The 15,845-nt window shown below is 29.8% G+C and overlaps 1 protein-coding gene across 2 annotated transcripts in view; it reads right to left on the reverse strand.

Annotated features, from left to right (window-relative positions):
* Positions 1-15,845, reverse strand: part of trx (histone lysine N-methyltransferase trithorax) — a 134,459-nt gene that overhangs the window by 84,095 nt on the left and 34,519 nt on the right. For both annotated transcript variants that reach the window (XM_076465173.1, XM_076465175.1), the window contains 4 exons: positions 12,539-12,664; positions 9,194-9,304; positions 2,548-2,685; positions 1,087-1,179 (listed from right to left, as the gene is read on the reverse strand). In XM_076465173.1, coding sequence (XP_076321288.1) covers positions 1,087-1,179; positions 2,548-2,685; positions 9,194-9,304; positions 12,539-12,664 — 468 coding nt within the window. The remainder of the gene's footprint in view (positions 1-1,086; positions 1,180-2,547; positions 2,686-9,193; positions 9,305-12,538; positions 12,665-15,845) is intronic.

Below are 15,845 nucleotides of genomic sequence, written 5' to 3' on the forward strand. Positions count from 1 at the left end.
AGGTCCAATCTTTAGTTTAATTATTTGCATTTAAATATAAAATTCGAGAAAGTGGCCTAAATGAGGCTTAACACCACTTCCATGTCTAAAAGCTTACTTCTTTTGTTAGAGATTTATGCACACAATTGGCACAACTTGATTTTTGACAATTCTGTGCTGTGGTCCCTTCTTTTCAACAATCACCTAAAGCATGGCACTACCTGAATGTTCAGTTAATAAACACTACATGCTGTTAAAAGTTGTCGTCAAATGATAGAAATGTTCAGGAAATTTTCGGTGTTATGTCTATTATTCTTAGTAAATTTGGTGTTAATGCACATTTTATTCATTTTACTTAATGTAATTTCCATGTGAACATAATATAAGACTTTAGTTTCTCAATTTTTACTTGTGTATTTCAATCTTTCCTGTTATTATATCTAACATTATATTACAGATAAGTTTATTTTCATTTTATCTGCAAATACATATCAACTTCTGAACTTTTGTTTTAAATACTGCAATACTTCAAACAAATAATGAAATTTCTGGATGAAACATATAATGATAAAAGCTAAATCGACATTTTTTAGCCAGTAAAAGCCAAAATTTAGTCATTTGTTAAGGTAATCAAAATACGTTTGGTTATTACTTAGTACCATGTTAAATAAATTCATAAATTAATAATATCTAATAATTACATAAAAATGAACAAGTACAGATAATGTAGCATCAATTATAAACTTTTAATTGTTAGTTACAAAACTTCAAAGATCACTAAACATAATTGCTAATACAGATCTTCTCCTGAATGTTTATTTTTAACCTTAATCTGTGATCTAAGAAAATATCCAATAACCATACAAACAAAATTTCTTAATTGCAATATATGCTAATGTTAAGTTTTATATTGCAATAACAAGCCTTATAATTTTGTTGAAACATAAAACTGTAAAAAGTATTCAACAACTAGCAAAAAATTTCTCCCTAAAATAAATAAGTATTTAATAGCTTCAAATGCAAAACTCTGTATAACTATAATATACTGACAGATATTCTACAGCAGTCTAAAAAATTAAAGAGGTTCTCTACAATTTTAATACTCACCCAGATTTTTTTTTTCCTGGATGGCTTTGATGGATAATTCAATTCCAAGCACTCTGAGTGGTATGTATTGTGACATTTGCTACATTTTAAAAGCTGAAAAAAGTTTTAATATTAAATTATGCAAAACTCATTTATTTGTCAATTTTTAAAGCTCAATTTTTACACAACAAAGGTTTTCTAAGTATTTTTCATAATACAAATTTATACTCTGAAAATAAAGATAAACCAATTAGATCATCTCTATCTTCATACAAAAAAGACAATTTACTCATTGCAGGTAACATATCATGCTTCTCATTTTCATTTTTCTGTTTAAATCTCTCAATAATCATTTCAATTATTTCAAAGGGTATAACAATGACAAAATGCTAAAATGTAAAGTTTCTGGGAAATTATACTATTCATAGCACCACCAAACTAGGATTTATAATGTTATAATAAGATTTCATTAGAAATAATTAACAGTGATGAAACACAATATCTGCAAAATATCACTGCTAAGATCAATTGCGGAATCAAATGTCAAACATTTACTTTAATAACCTTCAATCTGTTTCAACAATTAATGTTAAATTCCAAATGAATTGTGTCACAAATATTATGAATGATCAAAATGTTTAAATTTATTTCTATAATGAAGGCACTCATAGAAAGAATAAACACTGGTAGGTGTATTTTACATAAATACTGTTTGTTAAATAGCAATGAAAAAAACAAAAGCCTAATTACAATATTTCTTATTCAACAATTAACAATATTCTTCTCAAATATGAACATTCGGTTATTCAAAGAAGCCTTATTATGAAGAAAAATGTTTTACACCAATTGATACTAAAAGAAGTGAAACCAAATTTGTGAATCAATAATCAATTACTGACACTTAAGATATCTTTCAATGGTAAAATTATTTATTCACGAAAGAGTAAACACTGTGCATTTCTATTACACCTTCCCCTTTATCATATTTTCAATTATGTTCTGACCAATCATGTTTAGTAATGTATTACTTTTTAGCGATAAATTCAGACATTACATTGATAAAAATAAACTGTGTAAAACTATAACAATCCATCTAGTTTTTTTTTCCTTTACACAAATTATGTAATCTCCATAAATAACTGTATTTATCTAATTTTTATCTAATTTTAGTGATAATTTTAATTACTGTTTATTTCTATAAACTTGTGCTCAACCCAATATACACCAGTGTTATCTGGCACATTTTTGGAAACAATTACAGATCAGTTATGTATTAACTTGTTACACTAGCTTTAAATTAATACAGAACTGATATTCAGCAAAAGGTTAAGACATACAAATTTTGGCAACAAGGACACTACCTTTTACCCTGTTTCTAATAATATCACATCATATTAAAATAACATTAATACTTAATAAGACTTTAATTTACAAGTCTATATATTTTCTCTCTCTCTGAGAACATAAAACAGGAATACTTACATTTTTTTGTCGTCCACAAGCTAAACATCTTTGACAGCGTTTACAACACCAAGTGAGAACATTTTCTGCTTGGGGAACATCACATTCATCAAGGCAAAATGGATGAAATGGTTCACAGCAATTACTACAATAGATAAACTGTAAAATGAATAAAAGAATTTAAATAACATTGTTGAAAAGGATGCAACACATTTCTGACAGATTATGTATTATCTAAATTAAAGAACTTCCTGAATGAAAGTGAAAACACTTTTTAACTATGAGAGCAAATATGAAAGGGATAAATTGGCAGGTAGAAAGATCTAAATAAAAGAATGACACTATAGACAAAAGCAATATTAGCTAAACAATAATAAGCTCCAACATATGAAGAAACAGCTTTATGGTCGAAGTCAAAATGAAGTTGTTTCACACAATGTAAAGTATCACTATTCTTAATAAATTACTTAACAAATGTTTTGTGTCAACATCATTTGTAACCAATTTTAATTACTTAAGATGCAAGCCACCCTAACTACCATTATTACCTCTACAAATGCATTAGAAAAACCAAAAGGCCTTTTACAACAGTGTTAAATATGATACTTTTTATCTAGAACAATTATCTATATAACAATTTTAATAGTAGACATAATGCATGTGTACACTTGACTTCCAGGTTTATATATTCTACTGCAGTGTTTTATATTCTCTGCTCATTAGAATGTTGTTGTTTGTTATTAAGCACAAACCTACACATGGGGCTATCTTCCCTCTGCCCACGATGGGTATCAAAACTCAGCTTCTATTGGTATAAATCTGCAGATATACCACTGTGGGGCCGTTCATTAGAAATACTTTCTAAAAATTGTATTTCGTAAATTTCATGTTCAAGAAAAGCATTACAAAGTGAAATATACATGTATATGTATATATCCAAAATATGAAATAAGTATACAAGAGAGGAGTGGTCATCTTGAGGAAAATATATTAAATGAACCACTAGGTACAAAATACTGTATTCTTTACTATCTTCTTCAGTTGGGAAGAAGTGTTTTTACAGCTTACACAACTCTTCAGTCAACTTAATGACATAGTACTTTTTAATAAAATCAGAATTCTAATACAATAAATACATTCAAGTAAAGTATTTTAACAAAAATAAATGAAATTTATGTTATTTTAAATCTGTAAACAGTGTATTCTTAGAAGTAAAACATTTTATGCATATCCTGCCACAATATTTTTCCTGATGTCCTAATAATTATAAAATTTCCATTATTTATATAAAGGTGGATAAATTGGGATTTTCATCCAAATGCTGTTAGCAAATGCTTTGTTTAGAGTTAATATTCACAAAAATAACATCTAAATAAAACATAACTAATATATCTAAGAAGCTTGCAAGTTATTTATAAAACTCAAATTGTTATCAAACTGTTTTGTGAAATAACTTTCATATAATAATCTTTTGATTATCACCAGACCAAAATGGAACACAAAGAAAGTTCTTGTAATAATGTTCAGAGCATTTTAATGGACTTTGATTTGGGTTTTTAACATGAAACTTATGTCAATTCTTTCTGTATCTTAAATTTCCAGTTTGGCCAACATAACATTCACAACATATTGTACATTTTAAAATAAAGATACAGTTCTCAGAGTTACATGAAAAGGTACATATTAAATCAAACAAATTAAAATTGGTTTTTGTAAACTTGAAATTATGCAGAGCAAAATAATTGACAACTGCTTGTTTTTTATCAAATGATATTGACCAAAGGCTATTAATAAAAGACATTTTACCAGTTATTATATGCACTCCAGGACTAAAAAGTAACATCAAGGAGAGTAAAAGTTTGATCCATTCTTTTATATCTAAGGTCATAAGAAATGCCAATGTTATTGTAACTTATAAATAGCCAACACTTTTAACCATTTACTTTATTATAGATATAAAACTGAAAATCCACAAGAAAATATCAATCAGTGTGAAAACCTTTCTTTTCCAATTTCCATTTAGTTCTAGTGATAACCAACCAAAGAGATTATTAAGAGAGTTATTTCATAAGAAAATGGAAGGAATATGAATTCTATACAAGTAACTTGTGAATTTCTTAATGATTTAGTTATTTGTTATTTATATGTTATTTTTATGAATATTAGATATCTTTATTTTGCTTACATGATTACAATGTTAATAGATTTCAAATAACAAAATCATCTTATATTTTTTTACTAAAAAGTACTATGTATTGTATTTAAATAGATCCTCCAATGAGCAGTGTAAGCTGCAAAAGCACTTTGAACCACCTAAAGATATTAAAAAAATACAGTATTTTAAAGCTGGTGGTTCTTTTAATACACACATACACATTTTACTGGATCCAACACAATCTTCATTTAATATATTGAACACCATTTCTCTCTCTCACTCACACACCTGCAAACAATAATGCCATATTAAAAAATACTACAAAAATGTGTCCCTGAGCAATGGTAATGGCAAAAGCATTAGTGCCTAGCCTCCGCAAACCTTTCTAGCATTGCCAAAGATGTTCTACATGATTGCCCAGTTAAGGACTACTTTTGTGCAGCATATAATTTATTTTCAATACAACATTTTATTATGGTCACACTCTTTACATTATGTCTGCAGTTCATCAACTACACAACGATAAATACTTCCAAAGAAATTGATGTGCAACACACACACATCTGCTTGATTTGTTTGTTTCTTTCTGCTGTTCTAAAGGATGTTCTTGCTTTAGCTGCAATAAACCATAGTGTTCTTAGATTACAAGCTGTTTTAACTTTCTTCATTACCTCCTATGTACAACAGACAGCTGGTCATGAAATAGTCAATTTTTTTATCTTCTAGAATCATAACTTCCCTTGTTTTACTGATACAATTCATCATTACAGATATTCCTTTCTTCAAAATTAAAATATTTCTTATGCAGCACATCTTTATGATAACAAAACATAACTCTGAATTGGTACATCCTGTAAAAATTCTTACAGAAAAGAAACTATGTGGAGCAAGACAAATGAATACATGAAAATTATTACCTTAGACTGCAAACAATCCTCTAGATGAGGATTAATTATCAAACAACTTAGATAAAACAAAAGTACAGCTGTATGAAATACATACTTTTGGCTAAGATATCTATAGTTATTGCTAAATTTAGCATTGGAAAAGTTTGAAATTTCATTAGTAAAGATTTAAACAATTCTGCAGCCCTCTTTCATACCACACTATAAACTGATCAAATTATTTAATTATTGTGTTTATTTCTAAAGCTATATTAAAAATATCATGGATTACATAAGAAGTTAAACTTGTTTCCAGTGTTTCATTTGATTTAATACTAAACCACCATATACTTGTTACATGCCAAAGAGAATGTTAGTAACAGATACACTCATGGCCAATATTGTACAGTTGCTGGTTTACATGCAGATAATGAGATTCAATGTATAGAATTTGAATTTCCTTTGTGCTTGTTCAATCTGACTGAGAACACTGTACAAAGTTAACAGATTTCACTGGCATTGCACAATTATACCACAACTTGTTTAATTTTTATATCAGGTGAAAAAAACAACAAATATGCCTTAAAGTTTTGAAATACAGCAAGTAGAGCAGTGGTTCTTAACCTTGTTGGAGGTACTGAACCCTTCATAACTGGAAAAATATGATTTTTTTTCAAATTCAAAACATAAGTAGATATTTTATTAGTGCACAAAATGAACCATGCAACAGTTACACACAATATCACTGTTTTCAAAGAACAAAACCAACAAAACATGAATTTCACACAAAAACATAACTCAATGAATATTCACTACAAATCAATGTGACTTTTGCTGTTGCCTTTCAGAAACAAGTTCAGAAATGTGCAGTTTCACCTTGGCAAGTGCCACTCTCATATCATTTTCGCAACAAAGTATGTTCCTTTTCTTCGATTTTATGTCTACCATCATCGAAAAGGATTGCTCGCAAAGCTATGTTGTAACAAATGGTATGAGTATCTCAAGGGCTTTTTTAACAATAAGAGGGTACGCTATAATTTGGTGACACCAAAACGTTGAGAGTGTTGTTGTTCTGAAAAGTTGCTGTTGAACCTGGCTCTGCTGAAGTTCAATGATTTCGTCGAGGTATTCATCATTGACATCTGCTGTCGCAACACTAAATTTGAACGGCTGTCTCACCCATGCTGGATATGACTCTGGTGGGGAAGTATCCTTCGAGAGACTTTGCAAGCTCATCTAAGTGCATGGCAATTTGCTTGCTTCAGCTCCCCGGGTACAGAAATGTCTCCAATTTCAGACACATCTTTGATCTTACTTACACAGTCATCCTGCAGGGGAAGTTTGCAAAGTTATCATTCTCTGTTCGTCGTTTCCATAACAGTAGCTTTTTTGAAAAGCCTTCAGGTTTTCTCCTGCTTCAATGATGTTGACTCCACTGCCCTTCATCTGTTGATTGAGATGATTGAAAATATCAGCCATGTACACCAAAATGAGAATGAACTCAGATTTTTTGAAGTAATCTGTATGACAACGTTGGTGCTCTCACAAAAATATGGCTAATTCCACACGCATGGTAAAACAACGATTCAGCACCTTTCCCCTGGATAACCACCGAACACTAGAATGGTACAGAAGTACCTCGAATTCAGAGCCCATTTCATTACACAGCTCTTTGAAGTGCTTCAGGGCACTATTTCGCACAAAGTTCACATGTTCCACAACAATTTTTAATACTTCTGCCAGTTTTAAAGGCAAGGTTTTTGTTGCCAATGCATGCCTGTGCAGAACACAGTGCATTACAATGATGTGTAATGCATCTGCTTTCACCAACACACCAAAACCAGAGTTTCGTCCCAGCATGACAGGAGCTCCATCCGAACAAACTGCAGAAACCACATCCCACGAAAGATCATTGTCTCTGAAGAAGTCATCCACAAGTTTTTCATGTCGGCTGCCTTAGTTGTTGTTGTAAGAGGCTTACAAAATAAAAAATCTTTTATCTTGTCGTTCTTTGCATAGCACACGAATACAACAAGCTGGCTTAGATTGGAAACGTCGGTGGTCTCATTGAGTTGAAGGCTGAATTTTGCTGGGCTTGAAACCAGATCTGCAACTACTTGAGCCAAGATGTCATCGTTTATGTCATCTATCCTGCTGCTGATGGTTTCATTTGAAAGAGGAATTTGGGATAACTTATTTTCAGCAGCTTTTTCCAGCATGGTATTTGCCATCTTCTACGCAGCTGTTTTTACAAGTGCTTTACCAATGGTGTGTGGTTTGCCCTACTTTGTGATCAAATATGCACCTTCATACAATGCTGTGAGGATCTGTTTGTCAATGGGTACAAAGCTGAGAACAGGCAAATTAGCCTTTTCATCAAACCTGGCTCTCTCCACCTTGAATTCAACAAGCGTTGTGTTCTTGTATTTCGCATCTCCATGCAGCTATAGGGAGAGATCTCTTAGTTTTGCCGATGGTAGACTAGAATTGCTCAACTTGGCATTGCAAATTATGCATTAAGGACACTGACTCCCATCATGTTCCATTATACACGTGAATTCATATTGTACATATTCGTCTGACCACTTTCTGTTTTTGCTCGACATAGTTAGTATGAAGGGATTGAAAGATTAGGAAAAAAATCACAAATAATGCACGATTACTACAGTCACAAGTCAACTGCTAAGCTCACGAAGTTCCCTGCAGCACAGATATTTAAGGCCAAGTGATGTGACGTGATCAGCCGCAGCCAATGATGGCCAAGTGGAGAATGACGTCACGAATCATACATGTGGGGTGAACGGAACGGACACACACACGCAGTGTGTGTGTCTTGACCTCTGCCGAACCCGAGATTGACTCACTGAACCCCTGGGGTTTGACTGAACACAGGTTAAGAACCACTAAAGTAGAGGTATCAACTCATTTTAATAAAACATTATACTAATTTTAGCCACAAAATATCCATTATGTATGCTCATAAATAGCACCAAAAACAGATATGAATCTAAGATTAGAAAAAATTCTTATTCGTTATTTTTCTTAATGTAGCTTAATATGCATAATTTTCCGAGTTTCAAAATAAATATTCTGTAGTGATTTGATTGCTACAATCTCTTATTTATTTGATTTAAAAGCTCCATTGTTTGACTGTTTTTGCTTTGTTGTTAAGATATTACTTAATTAACAAGCTAAAATACTACTGCACCTCCAAATTTTCCTTGAAATGATTATATGCTGCTGAAGTGTTACCATAATTTCCTTTTTGCTTTTTACCCTCATTAACAATTAAAAACACATTGAGGAAATATTTTATGTTCCATCATAAAATAAGAAAGATATTAGCAGTAAACATTATAATCTCAATAAGCTACATTTGATAAATACATTTTGAAATAAACAGAATATATAAAATCAAAATTGTATCTAATAATATTAGTGAAAATCACGTTCTGCTACATTTCAGCGTTAAGACTGTATTATTTAAGATTATAATATTAAAATATCTATTTTCATGAAACTGCAAAGCTATTGCAGCCAATCTTAAATCAGCAATTTAGCTGAAATTTTTATAAAGTAAACAATCTTTTAACATCTTTATACAAGCTAATTTAAGCACAAAACCTACCTCTTCCACTCCAGCACTGCCACATAAATAACACGTGTTTCTGACTGGGAACACCTGAGAACCAATGAGGGCAAATCCTTCATTCCAAATGTGTTGAGGATCATAATCTTCCTGTAGAGAACAAATAACAAAGTGACACACTTGATCACATAATACAAAATTGGCTATATCAAATGTAATGTAATAAATACTCTTTTTCCTCTTTCTTCTTTGTTTGGACAATGTTTATTTTCTTAAATATATGGTTCCCACACCTTGGGTGGAATAAAATTCTGATTTTTCCCAAACCTTTCATTGATCAAAATATGTTATCTCCTGACAATATCTATATTTGTAATGAATCATCCAACTATTATCTGTAATAATATATAAAATTAAAAACACTGTTCATGTAATGCTTACTAAAGACGACAAACTGTATGTTAAGTCACAGTAAAGTTATGTATGATCTTACACAGTTTCAACAAGATGGGTCAAGGCTATTCTCATATTATTGATACTTTACCTGAACATACACAACACAGGCAGATTACTCACTTGTTTATGATAGTGCATCTGACAACAAAAAAAGTTACATCACATACAATACTATAGATTTTAAAATTTGTGACAATGTTTTGACTTTTAATACTCAGAAAGAACATGTTTACTGTTGTGAAATAATCTTTAACAAGTACATTTCTCATAGATCAAACATCCAAACAGTTTCCTACTGCATGTGGATGCATAAATTGCATAACTTTCAGTTGCTAATTTGTGTCCTAGAAACAATACTGAACACACAAAATTCATTGATTTTTGTCATCTGTAAAATCAAATTATCCATGTTTCTTTAGGAGTAGAATCTAGGATATAAAATTCAGCAACTTTTCCCAATCACTCTCTCTGACCTATAGGAACCACAAACATGAATGCAAGCCACATCCAAACAGTGACAATTATGTATCTGCTTCATATAATTTATAACACAGAAACATATATCCCCAAACAGAACTACAATAAAATATATCAACAGGAATCTTCAGTTGGCTGTTGTGCAATTCTAAACACTAGGCAGTATGACAAGTGTCAACTTTATGAACCATTCAAGTTTATAGTATTATATGAGAAGTCACAAAAGAAACAATATGGTATAGAATAATTACTAATTTCCAATTCATAGTAAAATTGGACTGTCTTTTCAAACAAAAATAACAACTGACTTGAATATGGAACTAAAAGCATCCTAGCATTTTCTATTAATTTTTGAAGGTTTACTTTATCCATCCTAAAAAGAATGATATTCAAAGGATATTTTTCTTTTGTCTTTGCTCACAAATCTAATTCACTTTGAAAAAAATCTCTATTCCAGTTTTATGAATTAGATATAATATAAAAGTTTCAATTTATATTAAACACTATAATTATCAATTGTAGGAGCAGGGATTTACATCAAGGTAAATTTTTAATACCAGCTGGGATTTTGTTATTTTTAGAAGTCAACATGTGCCATGTAGAGATAATAATAATCAATAATACTTAACTTCATCTAAGATTGTCTGGTATAAAAAATGAAATGCATATGAAAATATTAATTTTAATGATGAAAGTACCTCAAAAATAATTTTGTACATGATTTTGCTAAAAACAAACAAGTCCATATTTAAACAATTTATTGGTCTTATGACAAAATTTTAAAACTTGTCCTTATTACACTGTTTGACAGTTACAGACTTACACATTCATTACTTTGCTATTGACATAAAAAACAGTAATATAAAAAGCCAAAACTTAAAAATAAAGTAAGCTTATTAAATAAAATAAATTCTTACAGAATTCAAAAGAACAAATAAAATAATTTATGGTTAAAACAGAACAGGAATAAAAAGACTCATTCTGATAATTTAGAAATAACTTAGTTCAAAAAGTAGATTCATAAAAACTACAAATGTAAAAAACACAACACTCAGAATATACAATATTCACTTGCCAACTGAGAGTTTAAGCTACAATCATAAGCTTTTCAAACACACCTACATAATATCGGTGCAAACAAAACTGGTATCATTGTGCCTTGACATTGCATAACTCATCAGAAAAGCCATGAATACACACAAATACAAACTAAAATCAGGATATGTGTTTCCTCACATATAATAACACACACATAATATTCTTAAAAAAAAAGGACTACCTTCATTAAAATTTCACTGGTTTAACATTCTTTCCAAAATTCACACATCTACTTAATACCTTAAATTCCTATTGATAATTGTCACTTTGTTTTACACATTGCAGAAAAGAACCACCATGTTCAATAAAATGTTATCCATCTTATAATTTATAACAATAATTTGCTCAGTAAAATAATCTAATTCTATATAATATAGCTTTCTTAAAAAGATTTTTTTAACTTCTTACAACATTTCAATAAAAACTGCTGTCTGTGGCAAAATTATTAGAAAATACCAAATACTGTTATAACTAGTACCAATTTTTGAATCTAAAGAAAATTGCATAAGATCAGAAAAAAACAACAGATGGAGTTCTTCTGGAAGGTAGACCTTCCTTCCTCAGGGGTAAACTACCAATAAACAGAAGTGTAAAGTGTGATAATTTGAAAGAACAAAAACAATAATTGAGTATAAAAAAAGGCAGTGGAGAGATGGTTATTAAAATTAGAAATTTCTAAAATTAGAACTGGTTTTAAATAGTGTTAAAATATTCAGAAACAAGAATAACAATTACAAAAAATATTTAATTTGGAATAAAAGAAAAATAATGATACAGAGGAAACACAGACATACTAATACAGAATGAAAAACTAAAACTGTTTTTTGGCAAATCACCTTGATAATACAGCACAAAAGAATGGCAAATCCTTATGTTGTTACTTATTAATCTTACACTAAAAACATCTCACATATTCTGAAAAATGTTTCCACTCACTACAGTTAAATGATCGTTTAAAAGTAATTTTTCTTATTATCCCCCATTATTTCCTTCAAGAATAATACAAATTTATAGTTTATCTTAAATACACTACACCACAGAACAGCTCCTTATCAGTTCATACAAAATACTGATATATCCATATTCCCTTATTTTGGGTAAGGGTAATATGTTAGTAATGCAAGAAAATTTTTAAAGCAAAAGAACAAAGCTCAAAAACAACTCTTCCCTAAAATTTTAGGAGTGGATCTAAAGCCAGTAGACTTCACTAAAAGCTCATTACACTAACTTTACACTTTCTGCAATTTTCTAAATAACCTTTAGAGGAGGAAGAAATACACTCCAAAAACTAATGAAAAAGTACCTGTAATATCCTTTGTTTAACTAAATGAAAAGAAAAACAACAATACACACCCAATAATCTGCATAGATAAGACAAGGTTTTCGATATGGTTGTCTTTTGATTTCATATGTCTTCTGTGGTCTTGTAATGTCCCAAATCGAAGATGTTCTGGCCTTAGTACAAACTGGGTGGTCTGACTAGAAGTCAACATAACTTAATTAATTCTTATTCTAATAACAATAATTTAAAGTTTAATAAATTTACTTCCACATTTTAAAAAATAAAGCAGTTTTATATTTCTTTCTAAATATTAGAAAATAATGAAACATTTAAAAGAGTATTTATCTACTCACAATGTACATTAAAAATTTAACTTGTAGGTGCTTCCAATAAACATTAGTTTGTAAGAACAATTATCATTTTATTACAAAAGGTAAAGTATACTTCATACCATTCATACATAAAATTTACATTATTAATCTAGCAAAACTAAGAAAATAAAGAATACCACTTTTTTCAAAGTCATCTTATTGTAGCCTTATGATAACAGCACATCACAATATTTTAGTACAAGGCAAAGTATCATTCTAATGAATTATACAACAATTAAATTTATGTGAGAAATATCCTAAAAGCTAACCCTCTGGATATAGTTGTGCTTGCATCTTTATGCACTTGTGTGGGAAGGAGGAACAAAGTGCACTTGTAACTACCTTTTTACAAAGCTACATTCAAAATTAAATTCTGTTTGAGAATAAATTTGAAATTAAGATATAGTTTATAACTTAATTTCCATATTATCTATATTTAAATTTTTAATTTCAAAAGGAAATATTAAAAAAAATGCTCATTCTTTAGTTACGTGTTACATGACCCATTGTCAGACTTTCAAATTTTTTCTTCTCTTGTATTGATACCCAGAAGTTAGGAAAAAAACCCCAACAAACTATAGTTATCAACAAGCCAGAGTATAAAATAAGAACCTTCCATTTTCTTTATTTTCTGAGAAACCACTAAATGTATTCCACACATCACAAAGGCTCCTTCTGACTCTTCAAACTTTTGAAATCACTTATTTTCTCATGACTCTCTGTCAATGACAGGTGTTTATAATTTTGTGAATTACACGATCTTGATGATTAGCTGTTTTATTTTCTCAGTGAAAAGCACAGTTTTTCAAATAGATTTTGATATGTGTAGATTGAAGTCAATTATATAAAACATGATGGAATATTTTAACCTATTTATATATAGCCAGACAAATTATGTCTTAGAACATTCCATTATAGTTCCCATTATGCCTTTTGTGTTTTAAAACACACATTGGAAACAGTTATTTTGTGGGCAATGAACACACACACACGCACGCACACACACACACACACAAAAAAGATGACTTACAATAGCAAACACTGATATTCAAACCAGACTAGGGCTAAAACAAGTGCTAAATTTCTTGTTTTTATATACATTCTTTTATTCAATACATTTTGGGTAAATTGCAAAAAAGAAAATATTTAGTTTATATATTACAAAAAAATGAAGTAAAAGATGTTTCTGTAATCAATTTTTGATAAATATACATATTTATTTGTTCAATGATGTAACCTGAAACTTAGTTCCATCCATAACTCCCTGCAATACTGCTTAAGAGTTATTACTTGCTAAAGTAGTTAGGCATGATTCAAAGAGCAATAAAATTCAGAATTTTATTATGTATAGTTTTGTGGTTACTAGAATGATAAAAATGACTAAGGCTGTACACAGTCAAAATGCATTTATGACAACTTCTAGTGAGTGCTCCTAACTTTAAACTTATTTCACTGATTCAATTCATTTAACAAAGACAAGAAGAATAGATAAAAATGCTTCCTCTATGTAATACACCTAACCTTTTTAAAAAACAGTGTTTCACATCACTCTTGATTTCTAAAAATGGGATGAGTCACAAAAGCTAAGTTTCTTATTCAGAGAGAACAATTCAATTGTCTGCCTAATATGAAGTTGGTGTAAAAGGGTGTGCCATGAAACCTTGTAACTGTAGTGAATGTTCATGTAATAACCCTAAAGACAGTGTGAGATCAACTAGTCCAGAGTTAAATGCTTGAAACTGAAAATAAAAGTAAAAATATTAATTCAATTTTAAACTTCAACTGTTTCTGAATTAAGCTATTTTCTGTTATATCCCTAACATTTTTAATAAAAAACTAACCTGTTTAAACAATGGATGTTCTAAATTAAGAATCAACAAATATTTTCCGAGTTTTGTTGTTTATAAGTTAAATTTTGTTGCTAAGTGACATGATACAGAAGTCAATGCAGTGTTACCAAAATGCACTAGCTTTTCTATAAATTAGAATTTATTAATCTAACTGGTTTGCACCAATAATTATTCTATGAGAAGGCCACAGATTCATTTTATGAATGATAATAATTGTGATTAGCTCATGAAGGAAATCACCAATGTTTGACAGCCCTGCCTGCAAATTTCTGCCTATTTGTTGGTCTAGCTTGTTGATTTTGCAAAATTTATTTACTTTAATTAGCAGTTACCTACAGAATGCAAAGTCAGGATATACTATGGGATTGAGGTGCTACTACTTGCCCTGTCATTTTTTATGGGCTATACACTAGTTTTATTATAAAAACTAAGGTTTAAAAGGCTACTTCTGTGTTAAATTGTAATCCCCCACTACATAAAAAATTAAATTTTGTTTTTTAACCACATGTGCATGCGTGTAGATCAATACACATACCACAACCTTTCACAAAATTCCACTTAAGAGATGATATAAATTTGATGTCAGAGTTATAAATAACTTTATCCTGCACTGATTATTTAGCAATAGTTCATAGTAAAAAAGTACCAATACAATATATATGAATACTAAAATAACTAAGTACACATTTCAGACGGCAGAAGTCACATAAATGCAAATTGCAAACTGTATGACAGACAAAACTATTATTATTAATAAACATCACCTACCATTTCAATTATCAAAGTTTAAATCAGACTGATGTAATCAATTCATAAACATATCTTGAGTGCAAGTTCTTTTCTAACACATCTGATTTTGTGTGTACAACTGACTTGCACATTTTACTAGATTTACCACATTTCACAGAGATACATATAGTGAATTTGAAATTATAGTCAAAGTTCTTTATTATCAAACTGATACATTGGAATGACCCCAAGCAGATTTGGTTTTTTTCAGACTTCGTTTTGAAAGTCAAACAGATGTAAATCGTTATTTACAACAGCAGAATCTGTAAAAGGTCAGATACTTAACAAAATAAATAAACTTGTAATTGTTATACTGTTTCAACTATTTGTACCCATTTACTTAGTTATTATATTTCATTAGATTACAA

This window comes from Tachypleus tridentatus, chromosome 10 (genome assembly GCF_004210375.1).
Source record: "Tachypleus tridentatus isolate NWPU-2018 chromosome 10, ASM421037v1, whole genome shotgun sequence".
NCBI lineage: Eukaryota > Metazoa > Arthropoda > Merostomata > Xiphosura > Limulidae > Tachypleus > Tachypleus tridentatus.